This window comes from Porites lutea, chromosome 9 (genome assembly GCF_958299795.1).
Source record: "Porites lutea chromosome 9, jaPorLute2.1, whole genome shotgun sequence".
NCBI lineage: Eukaryota > Metazoa > Cnidaria > Anthozoa > Scleractinia > Poritidae > Porites > Porites lutea.
The window spans coordinates 14,140,829-14,166,128 of record NC_133209.1 but is presented as its reverse complement, the minus strand read 5'-3'; the positions used below and the strand labels follow the sequence as shown (position 1 = coordinate 14,166,128).

The 25,300-nt window shown below is 37.5% G+C and overlaps 1 protein-coding gene across 1 annotated transcript in view; it reads left to right on the top strand.

Annotated features, from left to right (window-relative positions):
• The first annotated feature begins 3,031 nt into the window (after positions 1-3,031).
• The window catches only part of LOC140947364 (voltage-dependent calcium channel subunit alpha-2/delta-2-like), a 33,824-nt gene continuing 11,555 nt past the window's right edge, over positions 3,032-25,300 (top strand). Inside the window, exons 1-23 of the mRNA XM_073396441.1 lie at positions 3,032-3,538; positions 3,645-3,726; positions 3,831-3,941; positions 8,950-9,009; positions 9,948-10,095; positions 11,695-11,826; positions 12,364-12,575; positions 13,699-13,776; positions 14,166-14,255; positions 15,607-15,708; positions 16,655-16,733; positions 16,948-16,997; positions 17,340-17,435; positions 18,169-18,237; positions 19,333-19,440; positions 20,277-20,351; positions 20,703-20,780; positions 21,845-21,946; positions 22,311-22,372; positions 22,757-22,827; positions 23,544-23,595; positions 23,718-23,803; positions 24,299-24,383. Coding sequence (XP_073252542.1) covers positions 3,444-3,538; positions 3,645-3,726; positions 3,831-3,941; positions 8,950-9,009; positions 9,948-10,095; positions 11,695-11,826; positions 12,364-12,575; positions 13,699-13,776; positions 14,166-14,255; positions 15,607-15,708; positions 16,655-16,733; positions 16,948-16,997; positions 17,340-17,435; positions 18,169-18,237; positions 19,333-19,440; positions 20,277-20,351; positions 20,703-20,780; positions 21,845-21,946; positions 22,311-22,372; positions 22,757-22,827; positions 23,544-23,595; positions 23,718-23,803; positions 24,299-24,383 — 2,123 coding nt within the window. The 5' untranslated portion in view covers positions 3,032-3,443. The remainder of the gene's footprint in view (positions 3,539-3,644; positions 3,727-3,830; positions 3,942-8,949; positions 9,010-9,947; positions 10,096-11,694; positions 11,827-12,363; positions 12,576-13,698; positions 13,777-14,165; positions 14,256-15,606; positions 15,709-16,654; positions 16,734-16,947; positions 16,998-17,339; positions 17,436-18,168; positions 18,238-19,332; positions 19,441-20,276; positions 20,352-20,702; positions 20,781-21,844; positions 21,947-22,310; positions 22,373-22,756; positions 22,828-23,543; positions 23,596-23,717; positions 23,804-24,298; positions 24,384-25,300) is intronic.

Sequence of the window (25,300 nt, the reverse complement as noted above, 5' to 3'; positions counted from 1 at the left end):
ATTCGGGGAACCCAAGACGCACGAAGGAAACATTAACACTCAGAATTTGTAACAAGTTTTAACTTGTAAATTCTGATTGTTCAGATGGAATATTGACGGCCAATTGAGCCATGAGATCATGCGGCAAAATGTACTGGACGGAGCTCTTTACCCTTGACATGCCCCAGATCACTTCAAATAGTGCAGTCACTCCAGTTTATCGAAATAACAGAGACCCTGAGTACAAACGCTATCAACTGGTGTGCACGAAGAGAGTACTGGACCCCACCACGTTTCTCACTTTCCTCTTACGGGCACTCGTTGGATGACATCCAATCAAATGTCGATTTATTATTATCTCTTTAAACAATTATGTACATGGGTGATTCTCGAGTTGACCGCCGATAAACGTTGTCGTTACCAAGAAAAGGTATATGTAAATGAATACAAAAAGCGACCAAGCCAACCATTTCTCTTGTTCTTAATGTGCATGTTCCAAACCAAGAGAGGATCTCTTGTCCAAACCCACCTAAAAATGGACGTAATAGAACGATGCAAAGATCCTGAAAAGCGGAATATAAAAAATGAAACTGGAGAGAGGAGCGCTGCCTAAGTTCTAGTGGTGTGTCAGCCAATTAAGCAATAAACATAAAATGCTTCTGAGAACCAATCAGATTCGAGAAGTTTGTTATTGACACAATTACTATTAATAAAAGTATCAAGTTCCTAATAGAGCTATTAAAGTGAGATAAAAACTATTTTATAGACTTGAAAATTCGGTACTGTAACATTAATCACAAGCGCTCTTAAATCTGAAGATAGGTCTTATTAAAAGTTTTTACATTTGTAGTGGGGGGCTGAGCTCCCGTGGCAAAGCATTCCGGATCTTTAGAGCTGCAACTTGAAAAGATCTGTCCCCCACGTTAACCTAATCTTACTGGATGGTGTGACCTACGATTGGGAGCACCCTATTTGTAATAACATGGAGTTTGACTCAGTCAAACATCTACAGTTATTTCTGCCGCGTCAGTTGACCGCAGTATACGCCTGCGTTGGGGCCAACTCCTTTGCTCGTTACCTAGAGACGGTCGAGGTACACGAACCACACCAATCACACCTCTCTGGGCTGATTAATGACAGGAAACACCAGGATCTATTTCATGAATTTCCCGTGGGCTCTACGGGCCCGAAACCTCTTCGAAAATCTTAGTAAAGAATGTTATTGGGGGATTTAACTCCCTAAGCAGTTTACTTAGCATTTTTTTAAAATCATAATAAAACTGATAGTTACATCTATTTTAAAAACCTCGATTTGAAGGTAGGTCTTTAAAGTCAATACGTACAGGAAAATTAAAGCGTAAAAAACTAACTCCCGCCTAGAAAAAGGAAAAGAATTAGAAAATATCAGAACGCTAAGTTATTCCCTATATTTTTACATTACGCAATTTGATTGGTTGCAAACAGCGTATAACGACAACGATGAGCATTCTTTACAACTGCATTGAATGAAGGGTCCCTACTGTGATTGCTTTCTGGGCAGCTGTATGTGGCGTAATAAACTTAGTTGTTTTATACAGATACCGTACAAATCCGCGAAAATATTTTCCAAGCAGTTTAAAAATCTGAAATCAAAATTCGCTCAACTTTCCGCGAAACGCAATTTTTAAAGAGTGTTTATCCGTGAAAATTTCATGCCATGGTACGGCTTCTCCAGCTAAATGAGCTTAAAAATGTTTTTTGTCTTAGGCCAACGAAACTTGATTAGAAATAAAACGCAAACTGCGGTGACGTGAACATGAAGCTAAACAAGCGCATAGCTAAAATGGAATTTCATTCACTGACTTAAAGTTTCGTATGTCTCAACATAGATCTTCAGAAGTAACCGTAAGTTTAAAATTTTGAAATATATAATAAGAGTATTTGAGTAGCTAATGAGATTGACAAAAAACGTCACCGCCTGTTTAACTAGCGTTGGACGGTTTTGGACAAAAAGAGTCACCTCAAGAGTCCTTGGAGTGATAAGTGATTTGAGAGGACAGAGAGGGGGGATCACTATAAACCGGTAGTTTTTATAGTGGAACGGTTAACCCTAGACTGATAGCAGATAGTCCTAGCAGCCTCTTATTTTTTTGTAAAGTTACTCCACGCAAGCGTAAACGATGCACGCGAGCGCAATCGCGCTAGCTGACCATGCCTGCGGGCAAGCTCGCCGGGGCTATAGCTGACCTGGCTGGGATACTTGAAAAACTGGACGGATTTTAAGAAAAAAGGCGGACTGCAAGCAGTCTTGTGAAACCCTCCCTGAGTGTAATAGTCTTGAACCGCCTTTTTAGTGTATGATTTTAATGCCTTCTCACACCGTATTAATATTGGAACAACCTTTTCCCGGCTGGTACACCGCCGACAACTCCGACTTTCTTTTTCGTAACCATGCACTCACAACGTCTGAACGTTTCAAATAAGACCGCCTGCTTTTACATACAGTTTAATCTGTTATTTACTCAGCATGTCTTTTTTTTCTTTCGTGAAACTGAAATATTAAATTTTTTCTTTACACAGAAAGTCAAGCTGAGAGCTATAATGGCTAACAAACCAGTGAAACGATGTACACTTTTTAGCAGGGAACTTACCAGCATCTCTTGAGTTTTGATACGCTCTGCAGTACAAAATTATAGTAAAATATACATAGAGGGGAAGAAAAACAATTTTGTGTTTTCGTCGATATTTGGATAGAATGCATCAATTGATAGATTAATTCGTATAACTTGTCGTCTCGTGCTGACATAGCCTGACAGAAGAATAAAAACCCGGAAAAAAAATTATCGGCAGTTATCGTCTGCAAAGACTGCATTCTAATCTCGCCAAGTTGTTTTCGTCTATTTTAAAAAATGAATCAATGAATCGCCGGATGTTTTTTCCTAAAGTCTTGAAAAATCTTAAAATGACTTGCATCAATGACTGCCAGTTGGACGGTTTATTTTTGCATTACTTACAATGAGGAGACGAGATACAGTGGAGATAAGCTTAGTGGGGTATTTTCACTGTTGTTTACAGCCAAAAACACAGTTGACGAAAGCAAAACTCAGTATTGTCATGTTATTCTTAAAGCTTTGATGACTGCGTTGGATTAATTTGTTTCTTGCCACTTTCATGGTAAAGCATTGTAAGCAGGAACAAAAGTTTTGTCCGTCAAAAAAACTGTCCTTCCGTTAGCTGTCAGGCAGGCTCCTTGTCGAAATCGATTGCGAACTGACGATTTATTGCTTTCATTGGATAAAGAACAAACTGCATGTGAGAAACAAACTTAAAGAAACTGTGCTACAGAAAAAATATCATATTTGGCGAAATTACCTCAGGAAGTGAGTTGAGCGCATACATCTAATTAACGGCATATCAGAGTGCCTTGGGCTGAAAAGCTGAGCCTTCGGTGTTGACATTTTAGTGGTCAAAGTAGAGAACGAAAGATGGCGGTGAAGATATTTGTCTCATTCTGTTCTATCTGCGGTCTTTTACTTTTCTTCAGTATTAGAATCACTGGAGGAAATCCGAAAATTGTAATGTAAGTCTTTCACCTTTTCTTGCTCTTACTATATTTATATCCTGCCTCCTTGAGGTTTAGTATACCAAACTTGCGGCAAATGATTTCTCAAACTTTGGCATACTAGGGTACGAGACTGGGCACATCGAATCGGAGATGGGGCCTCCAATTTCACCGACGAATTAACCGGCGCAAAGTACTTACAACAGGTATCTGAAGACCTCTGAAAGATTTGTCTTTTCTCGTTTTACATGTCTCTGTCTTCCTTATTGATGAGCTATTAGTGTATTCACAAAGTTTATTGAACTTGCAGATTTACGAAAATTTGACATTTTTACCAGCGGACGTCGATGGGAGGGAAGTTCTTATCAGAATGAAGACAGAAATGGAGAATTTTTTTAGTAGTAAAACATCGTCATTAAAGGTAAGAAGAATCTTTACCAAGAATTAAGCTTAGATATATCCGGCGTACAATGTTTACAACAGTTGACAGCTTACAACTTTAACCTCTGACGCGGCAACCTCGTTCGCGGTCGATTTCGGAGACACATATTTCGCTGGTTGACCGATCGTGCTCAATTTTATCATTTATTTATTTTTTTGCGATGTTACATTCGTCACATCTTTTTCTCAGATTTTTTTAAAATGTAATATTCATGAGCCTTATATTTTATTTTTCCTTCCACTGTGAACGGGTTAATTATTCACAACAGCTGAAAATGTTTTGTCTTTCAACGATGCTTTTAATGAATGTCCCGTCATGAAATTGCGTAGAAACACAATGATTGTTTTCTTATCGTACGATACATCTTCAAATTAAAGTGTGCTAAGGATGCATTGAAAAATTTCTGTCAATATAGTTTTTAATTCGCGCGTTAAAAATTATTGTATCGATAAATTTCGTTAACTTGAATATTCTGCAATTTAAGTAGGTAAGATTGAAAATAGAGCAGTCCGGGAATTCATATTTTTAACCTTACTGTGCAATAACCGCAGTTGTTTTATCGTTCTTGAAAACGAATTGTGCTAATAAGAAATAAAATGTTCCCGGAGGTTGATTTCTGGCCTGAAGGTACATGTGCAATCTCCGATCCCCCACACGGAATAAATTTCATATGTTTATTGTGGAACTTGGTCGTGTTGAATAAGGTGCATGAAAAATGTTGATGATTTGAGCAAATGTTCGTATTATTTTGTCTCCAGTTTGAAATTGAAATATATAATTAATTTAATTTTGAATAATATTATCAAAGTGCCCATTGGATAATGTTTTTTCACAACAACAAAATGATCATTGTCTTCGTTAACAGTTTATGTAAACACGTTTAATTTTGAAGTGGTGCGTCAATCTCGTTTCATTTGCTCCAAAAAACTATCTATATTTCAAGTTATATGTGGGAATCTTTTAGTTTCTGTAAGGCTAAATGTAACATTATGAGCTATCTTAGTGACTGAACAGTTAATTTCATTTGTGTGTATTTCAAATAATTAACAATTATTGAACGAGGTTGAGCAAAATATTATGATTTGTCTGTGGGGAGCAGATCAATTATTTGCCGAAGCCGAATTATTGTTTTATCATTTGATCACCGAGTTTGTTTTTTTAATGAATATCCTTGGGAAGCGAAGCCATGATCTGCCATTTTCACGCAAGAGTGATCACAAGAAGGAGAAAAGCACGGTTTCCTTTACGCATGAGTAGAATATTATTTGCAGCCAGACACACTGTTGGACGGCATTGCACATGAGCAGACCATTATTTGTAGGTAGTTATTTGCAGGTCACGTGGTGGGCTCTCGGCGAATGAAAAGAAAGAAAAATTTGCTTCGAACGATAATTTAAGTTAACAACTTAATCGCTTAACTATGTAGTCCAAGATAAAAATACATATTCTTTGGCAGTAAATGGGAATAAAGGTTGTTGGGTGCACCCTGGGGTAAAACAAGGGTGGCAGCGACACACCCTAGTAATATACGTAATGGAATGAGGGTGGCAGCAACACACCCTAGCAATGAGCAATGCAGTGAGGGTGGCAGCAACACACCCTGCACGGTAAGGGACGAGGCAATGAGTGGAGCGCATCCCCACCCAAGAGTGAATAAACTAAGGTGGGGTGGGGGCCTCACCCAGCCTGCTATGCGGAGGTAAAAGTAGCAGGTGTGCACCCAAGCCAGTAGTCCAGCTTTATTGAATTGAAGGAGGGTGTGGTGGGGAAAAATAAGAAACTAATGTGTAGTAAACTACTATTGGAAAATACAATGTGTGCATGCAAAGTGAACAAAAGAGGCCCCCAGCTAGCACTGATGGATATAAGCATAACTTAGTATTGATTACAGCTACTAACAATGAAGACATGTTATCACAGAAGCTTGTAGAAAGAACTGATGGTCAGTTATCGATGTAATCTATATATAATCGATATACAAGGAGCTCTTGAACCAGAGCTGAGTCATGCAATGTTCCTTTATGTGCAAATTTTTTTAGCAACATATTTACCACCCAAGGCAAAGTAAATCATAATGAAAAACAATGGCTGAAGTACACGCTAATTAGTTAACTCTATTTTACAAGTAAAATGTCCAAGCGTTTCCTACATCCAGCTGGTATTAAAACAGCTTGAAAAAAGTTTCACAGCTGAAGTCACTATTAGTTTTTGTATATAATTACCTTTAATTTCTAACTTAGGGTTTGAATGCTAACTTAATGGTTTAAGGAGAACTGCAAAGGAAAAGGAGCAAACACAAAGACCCCCAGAATAAAATTCTCCTGTTGTGGAAGAACTAAAAAAGATATAGACTCAAGGCTCCTTTTATGCACTGAATGTAGTCCTTGAAAAATGTGAAATGTGTCCTTGAAAGTCCTTGAAAAGTCCTTGAATTTTTTATTCAAAAAAGGGCACGAGCCAAGTACTTTATTGATGTTTCATTGACGCTAATAAGCAGAATAATATTGAAATGAGTAGCATCTGTTAAATGCTACTGCTGAATAATTACTATTCATTAAAAATATCAGCAGAGCTCCACATGCTTGCCAATTAAGCAGGCCCAAGCAGACCCACAGCTAAGAAAAATTGGTTATCTATCCAGCATCAGCATACATAGAGCTCCATTATACAGTGAGACACAGCAGTTAAAAGACCTGATATGCACCAATGACTAAACTCCTTCTGGGTTAAATAATACTGACCAGGCAGGCCATGACTGGCCCTCAGTGGACACTGACAATCCTTATACCTGGCAATGTCGTAAATAGTGTTGTTAACAGTACCACACAGATCACATGGCTAATGGGAGATGATGATGATCAAGAAGAAAGGGGTGTTGTGGTCATCCTTGCCTTCATTCACATGCAGATGATCATGATCACCAAGATTGTTGAATCACCCGTGGGAGGGGGGGGGGGTACTTTAGGAATTTCTGGGTGGGGATATGCCGCTGGGACCCCGGAACCCTTAACCTATACCAGAGTTAGTTCAGCTAAATTTTGCTACCCCATACTAGAGTAAACTCTCCAAATCCGCCCTATCCTAGAGTAGCTGTTTCCCTAGTCTAGATAAAATCTTCAACCAACTGATCAGTTTCCTGAAAAATGATACCCTATTCTAGACCCAAACTCTCTGATTTATATACCCTATCCTAGAGTAAACTGCTTGAAAACCATACCCTTCACAGCAGCACACACCTATATAGCCCATATATGACAGTATCCCCCCCCCCCCCGCTGGGTTGAATCATAAGCTACCAATAATTTATTCCATTAACTTTGAATACAAGAGTAACCTCTAGTTTCATACAAATAGATGCTATTTCTGGCTGGACAATGAACCTTAAATTAGCTAAATTTTGCATTTATCCTATTTTATCCTTGCTGTAAATAACATATACCCTGAAAGGCCATCATGTTTAATTAAGGTATTAGAACTGCTATAAAGTCAAAAGTTGATTATGCTTATAAAATCATTCATTTGAAATGTATTCTTAACCTGAATACAAATTCCAAAAATGAAGCATTTTTGTTCAATAAAAGCCGAGAAAATATTTTGGAAAATTATATTAATAATTACTGAGTTCAAATCTGACGCCTTGCAAGGTCAATGACAGATAAGGCTGCAGTTAAATGACAAATTATACAAATGACCGTGTCGCTAAGGCTAATTTAAAACATTGTTTGCACATGCCGTATTGAGAGCACGTCATCAACCAAGTTCAAGCAAAGATTTTCGCATTTTCTTGCCTCATTCCGTGCTACAATCGAGTCAGTGTCACAACAAACATTAAGAACAGTGGTTTATTCACAAGAGTTCAACAAAGTAAACAGTGTAGTGCAGTGAAAATTTAGAGCGAATTTAGGGCAATTTTGAGGTCGTGTTAGACCACACTGAAAACAAATTGATGTAAAAAGATGAGGATTTATAATACCCCTGAGCTGAAACTTGCAAGGTTTATTGCATAAGGTCAACAAAAAACGTCTTAAATTCCTGGCAATAAGGGAAAATTTTGGAATTTTTTGGTTACTGCCCGCATGAAGTTACAAGGTGTTACAAAAAAATTTCACCAGTATATATCAAGGAAAAATTGACGAGCAATATTAATGCCGGGAATCAGTAAAGGTCAACTAACAATCTAAGTGTAAGTCAGTTCAAATTTATGTTTTACTCCTAGTTATCCCGGGGGGGGGGGGGGGGGGTACTGCCATATATGGGCTATATAGGTGTGTGCCGCTGTGAAGGGTATGGTTTTCAAGCAGTTTACTCTAGGATAGGATATATAAATCAGAGCGTTTGTGTCTAGAATAGGGTATCATTTTTCAAGAAACTGCATGATCAGTTGGTTGAAGATTTTATCTAGACTAGGGAAACAGCTACTCTAGGATAGGGGGGATTTGGGGAGTTTTTGAGCCTGCAATTTATAAATTGGAAATCATACTTTACCGGAAGGTGTGAAAAGTGACACCTCAGATATCAATTTTCTGAAAGCTCAGGTCTTGCTTGAGAGATGTGAGTCATTTTTATTTTGGGAAATTCTTTATTATTTGAGAAACAAATTTTTGAAGTGAACGGGTTTAAGGCAGATCTAATACCCTAAACCAGTTTTTGATAGGTGTGTGGTAAATAGTATAAGGACTTGAGTTGCTGTCGTCTAAAAGCAACATTATTTTGTACCTGAGAAACTAATAATAAAAAAAATACATGGAATAAAATCTACCAGTCCCGGGCTATCAGCCCAGGAGCTATCAGACACCTCTTTCTTTGCACGATGCTTATTAAGGCAACATCTCAAAGGCTTGGAACATCAACTGAAGGCTATGTGTTTTATGTAGCCAGTGGCTATAGTTTTTGAAAAATATGTCTTACTTTAAGAAAGTAGTCTCTGCTGTTTTGCAGAGTCCAATTTGTTACCTTTTAATTTGTTTTTCTAATTTGTTTCTTGTAGAAATTAGTGGAAAAGGCTGAGGATTCGTACTGCAAGTACAAATACAATAAAAACTTACAGGTAAGGTGATGGTCTGATGGTGAAGTTATAGTGATAAACAACAGACTTGTGTAACACGAGACACAGAAAATTGCATCACTGTGAAAACTATAAATCAAATTTGTTTCCATCTGAGCTCTCACTGTTCACATGACGGAACCAGATAACAATCATACCGTTTTTTTTCTGACTTAACTGCAGGGGTAGATAATAAAGAGTGAATTATTAGTATTCTGCAGTAATTTTGAGGCCCCTTCTTTTTGCGAACAGATGACAGGGATAAATGGACAAAGTTTAAAACTGACAGACGGGGACATATAGGGTCCGGATAATCTGCGAGCCAGCAAGCCATGCGAGGCGTGCGAGCCATGCAAAGCATGCGAGGCATCGGAAAATATAATTTTTTAATAATATTCTAATTTTAAAATAGTTCGTTTTGTAATTGGTTTTGCTGCTGGAAATGTGCTTTCAATCGCAAATATTAAACCGCGATAGCTCACGCGGTGGCCATGTTATTTTGGACGCGAACAGTCTGGGTTGAGGGAGAGCGACAAATTTGGACTTTCTCTCCCCTCTCTGATAGTCTTTCTCTCCTGTTTCGTTCTTGCGAACCGTTCAGCGTGCTCGTGGCCGGATCTTCAAAAAATCTTCAATCCTTTTGGACAATCCAGTTCAGTGGAATCAATCTAGCAATAAACTGCTTCTAAAAGTGAGCATTTACCTGATTTACCTTTGCTTTAGTCTGTTGTCAGCTGTTTTGTGCAATGAATTATTCATCATTCTGTTTTCAGATGGCTCGCATGGCTCACTGCCATGGCTCGCATGGCTCGCATGGCTCGCATGGCCCGCTTGTATGACTCGCATGGCTTGCTGGCTCACACTCTATCCAAACTCGACATATACATACCCCATCTTTCTAAAAGTGTGTTATACTGATTGTTTCTTATTCTTAAATTTAGCTTGGCAACATTGATTATCCAAATGCAAAAGATCTTGAAAAATATTTAAATACATCTGGCCTGAGGCTTGAACACAGTACCACCTTTCAAAGTGAAGTTAGCTTTAACAAGAGTATGATCCATGTCCCAACTGATGTGTATGATGGAGGTAGGATTTAAAAGTATATTGTTATTATCATTAATTTTTTGCTTTGCTTACTGAAGAGAAACAGCTGGGCAGCTGTGGCCTAAAGCCTTTTAAATGGTATAAAACACAGACTGTAGACAGCAGATTACACAGTGAGGGCTGGGTAAGGACAATTATAGGCACCAGGTTTTTTCTCAATTAAAGCTTTGCATTCGTACAGTCTGGAGTGGGGGAACACTGAAACCTTGCAGGAGATCTGAAATTAAAGTTTTGCAAGGGATAGGACCAAAGCAGTATGAAACAAGGATTAAGGAGCTTTTTATGTTGAGGTGTTGGCCACTGGTCAGTAGCTTCAATTTCTGCAAGTCTTTGCTGAAATACAGGAACATTTTCTCTCAGTATAAAGCACTGAGAAAATTCAGTTTAATGTCAAATTAAAGACACTCACAGGCACTCTAGGTTTTCTTCAAAATCCTGCCATAAAGTAATAACAATAGATCATAAGCCTGGAAGAACAAATTCAGTGAGAAGCCTCTGAAAATTTGTTGGTGTACTGCAAAGGCCAAATGGCATATCTGGATGTTGATGAGTTATTAACAGCTGGCTACCAGCCAAAGAATGATTTTAAAGTCATTACTTTTTTGCACTTGTCACATCATAAATTCCACCTTTAGCTGATGCAGAAACGTTTTTGGGATAGTAGTAGGTCAGGGGCACCCAACGTCAATTTTCGGAAAATATCTGTTTGGAAGATGATTTGAGATCTAGAATTTACGGAACATTTGTTGTAAAAACTGGTATAATTGCCCATTTTTTAACGGATTTTTACCCTAAAAAGGTCACCAAGAATTTTCGGGAGCTTTTTTTTCTGGCTGAAATTTTCGAAAAGGTAAGTTTTGAACCCTGTAATTTTCGGATTGCTAGACTTTCGCCTTGGAAATCTGAACGGATGGAAAATTTTTAGGGGATAAAAATATCCCTGTATCTACCGTTTAAATACTAAAATACGTTTAAGCAATCACTGTTTAAGTGGTTTTGAACTATATTTTCGTTGGGTGCCCCTGGTAGGTGTTACCCATGGAATGCACCTGTTTTTGTGCAGCATCTTAGCAACATATGCTGGTGTACTGTCTTCTCTTGCTAACTGGTAACCCCCCTGGTGCTTTGATTCTTGATATATGATGGGTCAGTTCATCATTCTGTTTATGTTCAGTGGTTCTGACTAATTTATCAACAGAATTGACCAATGGCAGATCAGCAAATTGAACACAGGAAGCCATGTTCATTCCTTACTGTGTGCTTTTGCATTCTTAATTGACACCGCCTTGTCTTTGCGAAATCTACCTTATGTTGTTTCAGGAGGGGCTGGACCATGTGGCTGACAGCTAATTCCACTTGAAATTTGCATACCATTATTTGTTTTGATGGAGGGGCAAAATGTTTTGATATACATATAGTGTTCTTAAAATCTAGTGTTAATGCTTCCTCTTTCCAGTCTAGTTGTGATTCAAATCAATTTATAATTATGCCCTGTAGTAGCTTTGGTGTACCAATTTTGTTATCTGAAATTAGTAAGTTGAATTGTTTTAATTGAGTTGGCATAATAAATTTAATTTGCAGCGGCAGAAATTGTAAATGGAATCCAGTGGACATCTTCTCTGGATGGTGTATTTGACAGGAACAGCCATGATGATCCCACTTCATCATGGCAGTATTTTGGGTCAGACAAAGGTTTTATGAGAGTATATCCTGGTAATTGAGACATGCATGTAGACCAATTTTAATCCTTACACCCTATCTTTTGCTACCTAAAAAGCCAAACTTGTTTTATGTATTGATGGATTACATAATGTGGATTCCAGGAATTTTTTTTCTATTTCCCTTGAGAAAGGTCATTTAGACTGAAAAATCTCTTGACCCAAACTTTGAAAGGGAGAGCATTTTTACAACTAAACTATATCGGTGAAGTCTTTTTTGGGTGGGGGGCCTATAGGGGGAAGAAAGAAGGGATAACTTTAATTGCATATATAGTTTTAGAATCATATTAAAGGACCATCAAGTTCAAACAGTTTGCAGTAGGAACCTAGAAAATAGGAGGGAAACTTAAAGTGGACCCTATCAGACTTTGTCAAATGATTGACAAGGCCTTTGACACAGTGACTGTAAATTTGGTATAATACAGGGGTATTATTCTTCAGGCTCATAATATCCACATGCTAACAGTTTTAAGTTTGAGCACAAATGTTTTTTTTATTTTTTATTTTTTTTCCATTTCTAACTCTTATTCAGCTAAACCCTGGGACACTAGTCCTAGTCAAGTAGATTTATTTGATGCAAGAAGAAGAACATGGTATATTCAAGGTGCAACATCTCCAAAGAATGTCATCATTCTTATTGATGCAAGTGGAAGTATGCATGGCGTCCCAATGAGGATAGCGAAGCTATCTGCACAAAACCTTATTGACACTTTGGGTGACAATGACTTCTTTAACGTTGTCTATGTGAGTATACTTTCTGTCATATTTCTATGCAGTGATTTTGTTGTACACATTGTTGGCATGATATGAAGGTGAAAAGGACAGATTGAAATTTCTGTTGAAACAATTGAATGGTAACATAAATTCCAAGATAGATAATTTCATGAAAATAAAATAATAAAGTTTGAACATCCCTTTTATTTGACCAAAAGTCATTTGTGAAATTGAAACACGATACAAAATGTTCTCTTAACCCATTCTGTCCTACGAATTTTGCTGAAAAACACGTTTTGAAGCTAGTCAAGTGGTTTTCTGGTCACTGTCTGGCTTTTTAGAACTAAAACTTACCACAAAGCCATTTACAGGTCGTGTACTTCACGGTCTTCTGATCCAGATGCAAAATATTAGCATCTGAAGTTCAGGCAATTATTGCAAATAAAAGAAAATTTTGAGATAGCTTTTGGGTTTAAAAGTGACATCGTAGTCTTAACTTTTTTCTTTTCGCTGTTCTTGGCTCAGTTTTTTCTTTTGCTGGGCAGGTTTATTTGGGTGGGATGTTTTTGGGAAAGCGTTAAGGATCATGTTAGGATTAAATGAAAGGAAAGGTAGGAGGGGAGTGAACAATATTATTTTTCATGGTAATTTTCATGTCAATTAGTTTCCATGGTTTTTTGCCTTTTTGTCAAGCCTCCTTTATGGAATCATGCTCAAAGTTGAATTGTCCTTGACCGTTAAAACTGATGATTTCACAAGCAGTAGAAGAGATGTGGACTTTGTGCATGGGTGTTTAATTTCGGTTCAGGGGCAAATGGGTTAACTGAAGCTTATGGTCTAAGTCAGCTCCATTTTCTCTGTGAAAGACTTCTGTCATCAAAATTCATTGCCAAAAACATTTCTTTATTGCCCAAGCAACCCAAAAAACAATTTATTAAACTAACCAAAAGAGTTTTTCACTGTTTTGTTTGGTTCCGGTTTCATTTCTAGGCAACTGCTATAACCAACCCAATATAATCAATATATATTAGAGCAAAACTAAGATCAGAACATGATTAGGGATCCCGCATCCATACCAAAATTCATGTGCAATCTGGCCTGTTTCGCTAGGGATATTAAATTTTGTTGAGATATTTTCTTTTGTTGCTGTTAGTTTAATAAGGCTGCTTATGTGCTATGCTGCTCTGAATCTGGTCCTACATTATTACAAGCTACCAGGAAAAATAAAATGGTAAGTCTTCAAGAGATTAGCCCGCATTACAAGTGTTATTTTTTGGTGTTTTTCAGGCAAACTCAAAATCCACTCTGAATATTATATCTTTGCACTTATAGCTAACATCAGCTGTTTTGGAAATCACATTTTTTAAATAAACTACTGAACACTTGAAGTTTCTTTTATCTTGTTGGCTCATGCATGCAAATCAAGGAAAATCCATTTATCTGTCTTTGTTCTTTAACCTCCAGCTGGTTATATCTGTAAGTTGGAATTATTCAAGTCCTTATTCAAATTTTATGGTTCCTTGAACTCTCTACGAATATAAACACAAACAGTGAAGAGCTAAGTGGTCTAACTGTGATTTATTATTTGACCTTTGCATCATAAAACTTTATATTTTTTAGTACGTCAAGAATAAGTTACAGGAGATAGTTGATCGTGAAGTTGCTATGTGGAAACTTGGCATGAGCAAAGCCTTTGAACTTTTACGAGAGGTAAAACAGTTGAAGCATGTCATAGCTTTTCCCCCCTTATATAGCAGTCTTAATTTCGTTCTACAACCATCATCATTTTCATTAGGATTAATATAATTCAGTTACGATAATTTGTTAACAGCTAAAGTGAATTCAATTTGGGTGATCAGTTCATCGGTTGATTCACAGCCATATTTAGGCCCCTGAAATGAAAAAGTTGTTCTAAATTAATTCACACAAGGTCTCCGACTGACTTATCATTTATGATTACAAGAAGAATTCTAAGGCCAACGTGACTATAAACAAGTTCTCTCCAAGTCAGACCAATCTGGGATGAAATATAACAACCTGGCCAAAGAAACTCAAACATATCAAAATTAACTGATTCAATTTTTTGAGACATATAATAATGATAATAAGTATACGTTTATATAGTGCAAACTTTAAGATGAATTTTCAGTTGCGCTTTACAGTATTTCTAAAGGGAATTTAAAATCTGAAATATTGAAAAAATATTAAAACTAAGAAAACTATTTACATCAGGATATATAGCATTTAAGGCTTAATAAAGGACCAATTCAAGAGTTAAAATTTATGCTAAGACTTAAAGTAAATAACATAATTATCTGATAAAAGCTGATTTAAAAAGTGAGTTTTAACAGCAGTTTTAAAAGTGTCAAGTTTCTTATATGAATAGCAGCTAGTAGTGCATTCCATAGACGTAAGGTGAATTCAAAGCTGACTGGAAGGCATGATTGCCAAGTGTAGGATGGTACTTTGTACCTGGTGACATGAGTTATGTACACTGACATATTTAGATCTTAACGAGTACCTAGATTGCCTTACAATGCAAGCTGACTGTAGTGCAGTTGATGACACCAAGCTGTACGTATGTTGGTGCATATACCAAATTACAAAATGCCTAAATTTGGGTCTGCTCTTTGATTGGGTAGCTCTTTGATCAGATTAGAAAAATAAGTAATATAATAATGGAAGTATCATGGGTTACATCATTACACGGGTGATGATGGATAATTGATGCGTGATAACTATCTTTGATTTAGCGCTCGGTTTGTCATGACAAGTCAGTCATTCGCTCTAAGCTCGAGGTCTACAGCTCTCGTTTACCCTAATACCCTCCTGGCCTACGGCGTTGGAGTTTTATTGTCAATGTAGTTTTGGCCTCTTTGATTGCGTGACAATTAACTCTTTGTTGCCAAACTCGTTGTGGTCTGTGGTTAAATGCGATCGATTCAAGTGTATGACTACACCGTCATTCATAACTGCATGTGTACAAACCAAAACAAAAAACGAAAGTATACTTAAATTATTATGGCATCACTTCAATGTCTCACTCTGGGTAAAATTTCAGGCCAATAAGGGTGCCTCTTGCCAGCAAGCCATCATGGTTCTTAGTGATGGGACAACGTCAAGTTTATCAGATCTTTTTGAAGAACAAAATCCAGACAAAAAGGTATATCCTGACAAAACTTTTATATGGTATGTTAGTACATTAAGCTTAAGCACTGTACCTCAGCTCCTTGTGAAATAATTATAAAGTTATGGTTATTTGATACAAAAAAGTCACATTATACTAATATGTACATTGTGTATATGTAATCAAACATGCTGATATGTGATTTGTGATATTTAGGGAGTAATTTCACTTGTGTTTTGTCCAAATCCTAATAATTTCCCTCGCCTCTCTATCTTCCAGGGTGCAAAGAAAGTCAGTTTCGCAGCTTATTTGCCATTTGGCCAAGCTTTATTTAGCATGTTCTAGCCCAAGAGTTATTTTAAAGTCCGAGAAAAAATATTTTGACACGGAGGATTGATAACAGTTCTTCTGTAATTTGAATTCTGGGCAAGTTAAGAACAGAATTTATACCTGCCAACTATTTCGGAGTTATCTTGTCGTGATTGGAATTTCCGAATATACCCAACGGTTTTCCGAATACTTCCAAATGTTGCCGAAAATGCCCGAAGATGTTCTGATGATTTTCTGAAGACTTCCAAACCTTTTCCCATGATATTTTGCAAACACTGGCTCAGTGGCCACAGCATTCTCGACCCCAGAGGATATGCTTCTGACTCTGCACGTAAGGAGCTAGCTTCCCTCCCTGGCCGTCATGCGCAGAAGAGCTCTGGGGTCGAGATTGCGGCCACAGGCACAGTGTTAACTTTTACAGATATGGTTTAGTGTGAAGTTAACTTGCAGTTGGGTAGGATTCTCCTTGCCAAGATTTGGCACACAAATGTCATAACGTTCGGTTAATGATGAAATTTTCAAAGATACCAATTGTTTTTAATTTATGCAAATGTGGAGTGTAATACTGTAATACCCTAACATTCGGGTATAAATACTGCCATATCAGATAATTTAAGAAAACGAAGGTGTTAATAACTCTGTTCTTGTTAAGGTTCGCATTTTTACTTTTGCCGTGGGTCCCCCTGCTGAAAGTACTGAAGCATTGCGGAAAATGGCTTGTAATAACAAAGGTGGGCATTACTTTGTTAAAATAGTGTGTCATTCTTTTAAATATACTTCCTTGGATGTTACAACTCTCACCAGGATTATGGTGATGTGACAAGTTGAGCTGCAACAACCTGAAGCTCAGAATGTCAAAAATTTGAGCAAAGCACAATTTCTGCAAAAAAGTGAATTCCAGTGTAGGTAACAAGTCCTTACCTTATATCCATTCCTGTTTTTAAGGGTACTTTACTCGTATTCAAAGCGTTGGAGCTGTTCGTGAAGTGAGTGAGGTATGTTGCATTCAGATCTTTGTGTAATCATATGCTTATCCAGTTCATGCTTTGAATCTAAACAGCAGCTAATAGTGTTCTAAAAACTGCTCCATAGTAAATCCAGTATCTTGCAACAGTTACGAGCAAACATATCTGACCATTGTTAAATCATTCATTGAGAATCCAAAGAGGGGCGGGGCAAGGTCAGTCAAAGAAAAGCACCCCTTGTCCTTCAATGGGGGGGAACAGCATGCTACCAATAGCATTGCTGTTAAAGTGACTATACCAAGGATTCTGGTTAGTTAACGTTAATTTGTAACTCTTAAGAGATTCAAGTTAATGTAATAAATCTTTGTGTAGAATTATATCCGTGCTTTGACCCGTCCTATGGCTATGGCTCCTAAAGAAAATATAACTGGCCATACAGTGTGGACAAGTGTTTATGCAGATGCTTTGGTAAGTAATAAGAATTGCAAGAAACTGGTACTTGTTATTTGCCCAAGCTTTTCATAATCTTTGTGTGCATAATTAAACCTGAAGAGTCTGCATGGAGAGAGGACTAGATTAAACTGCCGGCAGTGCACCAAAACAATCACAACAGGATACATTTACATTATTCTAGACTAAGCTTAATAGGCTCTTTACAATCATTCTTGATACTCTACTGCAAGGCCAATGCAAGGTTGACAAACGAATGGCTTAGATCATTAACTTTAAAATGGGAATTTCCTTTGTTTGTCTTGTACCAGTGCTAATACTCTCTTGCTCTGACCAGCATGAATGACTGACTGCAAAGGGTGATTCCCCTTTTTGTCAGGCCTGGCCTTTTGCAACCTTCTTCCCCAAACATAAGGGCAGACCATGCTAAGACCATGCTTATACAGGGGTTGAATAGGCTTTTTTTCAATTAAGTAAAATGCAACTTTACAGTGAGGCTTAAAAGATGCAAACAAAGAAATGAATAAACACTTTTAGATGATCTCTTTGCTGTGTCCTCTTAGCCTCACTAGTAAGTTAACTTGATATAATTGAAAGAGACCCATCACATCAAATTTCAATTTATTTAAAGGCAACATTTGTTAGCTTTGGTCTCTTTGGTTTAAAAAAATGATTTGTGATATTTTTTCAAGCAAATATGTATGCATGATGTTAACACCAATGTATTTTTTGGTTGTTATTTTTTCAACAGGGACTTGGTTTGATGGTAACTGGTACACTACCAGTCTTTCACCGAATTAAGGACTCATCTAATTGTGCTGTAAGTACACTGAAAGTACGTCTTGTACACTAACAGTAAGTGTAGCAGGTTGGTATTAATGTAAGCGTCTGTAGTTAACATCACAATCGGTTGACAGTTTTGAGACTAAATGAGTAGTAGAAACTGTTAAGTCTCCTCAAGCAAGCAACTATTTTCACAGGCGGTAGAGCAGTTATGTCTGACATTAATTTCAGGCTATTCAGTTGTTACATCTTGTGATGCAATAACTCCTTTTTAAATGCAATCTTGAGATTGCTGTACCAAAAAAATTCTCTGTCACTTGTGATGCTGGCGCCCTTTGTTTCCTTTTGTGCTCTTCTCAGTATCTTGGTTTGCTCAGCCACTTGTGCCTTTTTTGGAAAGCTTCACTTTCTGACGACTCCACCCTTAGGGTGACAATAATTCCTATCCAGGCAACCAGTGTCTGTATCCTTTGATGATAATTTAATTGACCAGACTTAATACATGATCACATAACATCATGAAAAGATGCTAGGATGAAGAGAAAATAATGATGTGAAAATCATGAAGTAGAACCTCGATAACTCAAACTCTGAAGGAAAAGAAAAATTTGTCGAGTTTGCGGGGTTTGAGTAATCGGGATCGACTGAATACCGATTATACAACAAGATGAGCTGATGGAATGACATTCAATTGGACTCCGAGTTATTAGGGTAATGTTCAGTGAACTTTTGATCAAGAGAAAGGAAATTAAAAAAAATGACTGAAAAGTGGGGTGAAATCCAAGGGAAATGGGACTTTGTTCGAGTTAACGGGGTTCTACTGTGTATTATAAGTACAGGACGAACAATAATTGAATGTAATTGTATTCACAGGTTTATAATGAACCAACTGAACTAAATGACCACCTTCCAGTTGGCTTGTTTAGGCACAATTAGTAGAGCACTGTCAAAGCAACATTAGATTATTGAATCAAGGCTCAGTTTGAATGTATTGGATTATAATTCATTTCACCAATGGATTATTTAATCAATGAATGGAAATCAATTTCCCATTAACGAATTCATTAGTCTATTAATGACGGAAATGCTTAATCGCTTTTGACTGTAATTGTTTTCGTGCATTCATCAGCAGGCAAAAGATGGAATGGAGCAGGAAGAGAGGACAAAAGATCACTTCTTAGGAGTCATGGCCACAGATGTTCCACTAGGTTACCTTCAAGGCTTCTTGTTACGACCTCTGGTTAGTTCAATAGCTACAACTACTAGTTAAGTTCACCAGTCTCCTTTAATCTAATTGTACACCCTTGTACACGCCAAGCCTGTTCCAGTCTTCAAGATAGTAGTATTGTCGTTCAGTAAAAAGCGATGTGAAAAACACCGGTGGGCAGGGGAGAGACACCAACCCCTTCCCCAGATGCTGGGTTGACTTGTTTTATTTGCGCAGCATCCCTACTTTGGCACAGGCTATAAGTACACTCACATCTCACATCTATAATATGATATTATGACGAACTTCTTGGTTAAATAGCCTCCTACGGATTGTTTTCACCATGACGTCTTCAAATTCTAAAATCAAAATAGCGAGGCCTTCAGAATTTTTGTCTACACCAGGCTGAAGATGACCGAGAAATAAATCTTTGTAGAAGTTTCTAGCCCCATAACGTCTTTCATTTTGAAAATACACCAACTTGAATTTCTGAATTTTCGCAGTGTATGACACTAGGGTGGTAGCCTCGGCAGAGATGTGTGGTTGAAGAAAAGCTCTCTCCTTATGATTTTTGAGATAATTTAAGCAGTAAAAAATGTCTCCTAGCTGTAACATTTCATTTTCTTGCTTCTTTCGTTGAACGGCTTCAAAGTATTTGGCTTATCGTGCTATTTCTCCTCCCAACTATGTGCGACAAAGCCCTAAGAGTTATAGTTACTACAGTGGAGACTATGTGGTGCACAAAATTTATTCTGGCATTGCCCAAGTTGCTATGATTTTCTAGCCTTATTATTATACGTTAGATGAGTGTTCCACTGTATGTATTATATTCACTGGAAATTGGATATGATTATTTTGATTTCCTTTAGGTTGGACCCAGTGGATATATATTTGCAGTTGATAACAATGGAATGATAATATTTCACCCACGATTAGAAATGGTGGTAGGAATTTACTAAATAACACAATTTTGTTTTATTTTGTTTTGTTTTTTTTTTACAGCCCTACAGTTACTTACACTATTTCGACGCTATTCAAGTGACTGCTAACAGTTATGTTTATTGAAGAAAACATTAGAGTCCTGCAAATATCAGTTGTTGTTTTAGGCAGTTTGCTCTGGTGCTGGTGAAATTATTCCTATATTTCCGTTATTATATACTTACAAAACCCAAACAAGAAATAGCCTAAAAAATGTCACTTTTTCATTGAATGATACCTTTTCTTCAATTTCTCATTTTTTTCCCAGAGGACGCATCCCGAGATTGATTTCTTTATATTTCAATGTTTTTTTCTAGCATGGGTACTTACAGGATCCCCTCGGTGTCGAACTTACTTATGTGGAGTCAGCAAAAAATAACAGTAACGTTCTTGAGGTACTGTGTTCAAAATATCTTAGAATGGACGGAAAAATCAAAATCAAATCAAATCAAAAATCCATTCTCTTAATAGTTACATTATGCAGGGCAAAATAAATAAGGAGAAAGTATACTCCGGGTTTGAGGGGGGCAGCTATTTCCATGAATTGCGGTTTGGTGGGTGCCGCCCAAGGTCCTAAACCCTGACCCTTTTTAAGGATGAGAGAAACGAAAATTTATACCCTAATATAGGCCCAAACCCGGAAAGTGACATCCTGTTCAAGGGAAAAGCAAACACGAAGAATTTAATGGCGACAAACAAACGCTTGTTAAATCGCTTTTCTGATACTTTAACGGGCGGTTCAGTTTTAACAGATGATGGGTTGCTCGTGTAGTTGGACATTTACGCACTAGAATTTTTGGTGATACAATTTCGGTACCTTATCTAAGGATCACGCCGGGAACACAATGCCAACAAGAGCAAAAATGATACCCTACTTAAGGGTCGACCCTCAAAAACCATAAACCCTATCTGGCGGCACGTACCAAGAGAGTACACCCCCGGGTGTATACTACAATTACAAACAAAAACCTTCAAAGACTTCAAGCACTTTTAGAAATTTCGCTCCCTCTCAATTCCCCCTCCTTTTTGCAGAATTTTGGAGCAGCATAATAATTTTACAATCACATTTCAACATTGTAGAGGGAAAGCAAATTGCATGGGTATTTTAAGGATTTTTGGCGAGGATTGTAGGTGTAAACGAGAGGCAAATAACAATTTTGTAAACCTTAAATTTCGTTTGAAGTCCCTTAGTCAGATTGTTCAACTCTTCCTAAATCAGTTCAGAGTTTTTTAATTTCAAGTTACACATCCTTTTCCGCCTTAAATCACTGTGTTGTTACAAAAAATCATACTCTGTCCTATTCTCAAGGCATCCGGGCAATACTACCCGGCAATACTACTAAGTGTTACCCTACCCTGCATAGTTTGTAGATGAAGTTTCTTTTGCCGCACTCGAGTAAGAACGTCAGCTAAGTGGTGAAAGCACATTCTTGAAATTCATTTGTTGTTCTCTGCACAGCTCAGAAAAGCTATTATTGACACAGTTCCTGTTAGCGATTCACCTCATGGAAGTGGCATTAAGAGCCAGTCATTTGAAGGCTATCATCTGTCAGTGGATCAGGTGTGATAGTTTTTAAATCTTTAACCCATATAAAGAGTGATAAAAGCGTCCGGTTCTTCTTTTTCATAGCACCGCCCATCAAAGTTAGTGACAATTCCAAACAGATGATCGTCAGAGATAAAATGCATTGATGTTTAATATTCTGTTGAGCCAAAGGAATATAGTGTGGAATGTATATATGTCATTACTAGGTGTAATACACTACTACAATCAGACACACTTGTTACTATATTAAAGTGCAGTCACTGTTTAGGTGCTTTGTTTTGGTACTGCAACCTCATTGTTGATGTTTTATCCATTGCTGACCAAATAGGAAAAACGTTTTTAAGTTAAAGTATGTTACTCACCAATAATATCATTACAGGTGCGAGTTATGAAACATACCCTGAATTACTACTTTGATGGGTTGAAAGGAACATCATTTAGGTAACACAATTATTTAAATCATTGGTACTTTCTTAAAAATACAGTGTGCTTTTCTTACCTCATCCACTTGTTTCATAACATCTTGTTAGTAAGTATAAGAAGGAACCATAGGGAATCTTCCATGTTTATTTGGGGAAGGGGGGGGGGGGGGGGGTGAAGACTGAACATGCAAAACATTAAGTAACAGCTTTGTAGATGAAACACAAGATATCTGCTTTCTTTTGTTTGAGTGATGTAGGAAGACACTGCAGGAAAATTGGATAAAAAAAACCTGTAAATGCCAAAACGTTATAAATCAATTGGTCAATAAGTTATTTTTCAGCCAAAGAAAGTCCAAAATTACTAGTCTAAAATTATGTTTTTTTTTCTGTTGCTCCTATAAAGTCTTGTTGTGGCAACTCCTCAGCTGGGATACAAGTATAATCTGACAGCCTACACAGATCATGATGTGATTAGTAAGTTGAGGTTGTAAATTGACTAACCTTTGATCTTGTGTCCTTTTTCGCTTTTCTTTACCCCTGCACCAACTCTTCCGCTCCCCCAAAGAGGGAACGCCTAATCCGGTGCGAGTTATTTAAGCTTCGGCTCGTGATTTACAAGCTTTTCTCGTGTTCTCCCAACATCCCAAGTGGGTTATCACGCCTGTAAACCTATAGAAAGTGTGGTCTATTGCGTTTATAAAAAAACTTTAAGTAAACTATGAGTTTAGCGGCAAAATAAACCATAGGTTTTTAACCAATCAGAACGCGCGTACTATCTTAGTTATTTTATAAAAACTGACACACATCATGGCCAAAAAATAACGTCATGGTTCCTTTCAGGTCCTTTCATTTAAATGGTCTCTTTTAGTCAATATTATTAACTGACCACGCGAAAAGTAAAAAAGAGACTGTAACAAGGTTATTTTTTTGGCAATTTTCTCTTTAGGGTTCTTGTCATTTCACTTCTGTTGTTTGGTTATACTCTGCATTTTCAATTCATTATTAAACAATCTCACAGTATCACACACAAATCCATAGTTTAGCATTAATGCAAAATACAAAGGACAGATTACCCAAACCATTTAACTGTCACTGAATTACGTCTATTTACTTGATTTGTACTCAGCCATAATTGTGTTTTCTGTGAGTGTAAATCTCGCCTTCTCATTTGCAATGATTGTTTCTTTCAGCTGACCTACATGACTTATTGTCTAAAGAAAATGAGATCGATGTCGAGAGATGGTAAGTACGTCACTGGTGACTGTGTATGCAATGTGAACTTCAAGTAAGTGAATCACATGTTTTTTTTTTGGGTGCTTATTCAGACTGACTGGTGTACATGTGCTTGCTTGTCTTTGTCACAGGCCATACTGCAAAACTGTAATGACTGACCAAAAAAGTCCTTTAGAGGCACTGATCCGTTCTACGCAATCTGGAGATGCAACACTTTGTAAGAAACTTAATTTAAAATATTGTGTTAAATAAAATAAGTGGTTTAACAACCTATGGAGATTGTAAACCCGAAACCTATTTCTATCTTATGATGAGCATGCCATGCTTTCCAGCTTGTTGACCTTAATTGGTAATCCCTTAACCCTTTTTGCAATGCCCCTAGCAGTTATGATCAGCTCTTTTGAATAAAACTGTTCATTTTATGAGTAGATCTAGTAAATAAATTCTTTAGTATAGTTTCATCGTTCCCTTGTTCACATGCGAGGCAGTGGAGACTGATATAAACTCGATTATGGGAAATGATCAAAGGAGTCAGTATTTCGTATCTCTGCCTTTACTCATCTGCCGTGGCAAAAATGCATCTTAACTTCGTTAATCACTGACAAAATCACGCGCTAGTTATGAAACGTTTATTGATAGTTTTTACAACGTTGATAACGGCTGAACGTCGTATCTTTCATTTGCTAATAAGATGTGTGATCGGTTATACAAGGTAACAACAGGGAATTACTCAGTGGTCTGCTGGTTGATGTCAACGCTACATCTAACATGCCAGCAGTTTGGAAACGGAAGTCAGTGTAAGTTTAAGACTGATTAGTAATGGTTTACTTAGCAGGCACCGGTTGTTCATATGTTGGAAAGCGCTATCCACAGGATAAATCGGTATCCAGTGGTCAAGTGTTACGGAAACCATTTGCGTTTTCCACTGGGTACAGTAGATGGCGTTATCCACCTTTTGAACGCTGAACTGGGGCCTAAGGCGTGATGGTCTGGTATTTGACGCGTTGAGCTACAGATCTGATGAGCTGGGTTTGACTAGCCTCGACCCTGTTATTGCTTAGTTTCTGTAGAGCTATTGGACTTGAAATTTTGCGTCACGTCGTCTTCTTTGGCACGGGCTTATATATCAGCACTAACAGCCACCTTGCAAACAGAACCTCGTTTGCCTTCTTCTTCTTGATCGAGGAGGAGAAAAGGAGATTCTGACTAAATCGCGTCAAGCCTTTGAAGTCGTCGCAGTTTAAACTTCCGAACTAGTCAATCTTGTCTTTTCTCATTAAACTAGTTTTTCGAGTCCGCGCACAGGGTTCGTACCGGTCATGGAAAACCTGGAAAGTCATGAAATTTAAGAAATTCTTTTTCCAGGCTTGGAGAGTCATGGAAAATATAAGTTTTGTATGTTAGATTAGTTACTGCAGATGACAAAGCAAGGACAATGTGAGACACAGAGGAGTGATTGAACAGCGCGAACGGCACACATTTAACTGGAAACCAAAGTTGGTTTCTGTTGAACTGTTGAAGGTCAAAATACCCTAAAACACAAATGCTTTAAAACTTTGTAGAAGTGAAGCTAAACCGAAGGTGATGGAAAAAGTCATCGAAAGTCCTGGAATTTGAAGAGCTTAAGGTGACTCGACCCAGTTTTTTTGGGGGGGTACCATCCTACTTTGAAGCTCTCTGGTATCCCCACCTTTACTTTTATCGTAAGTCTAAC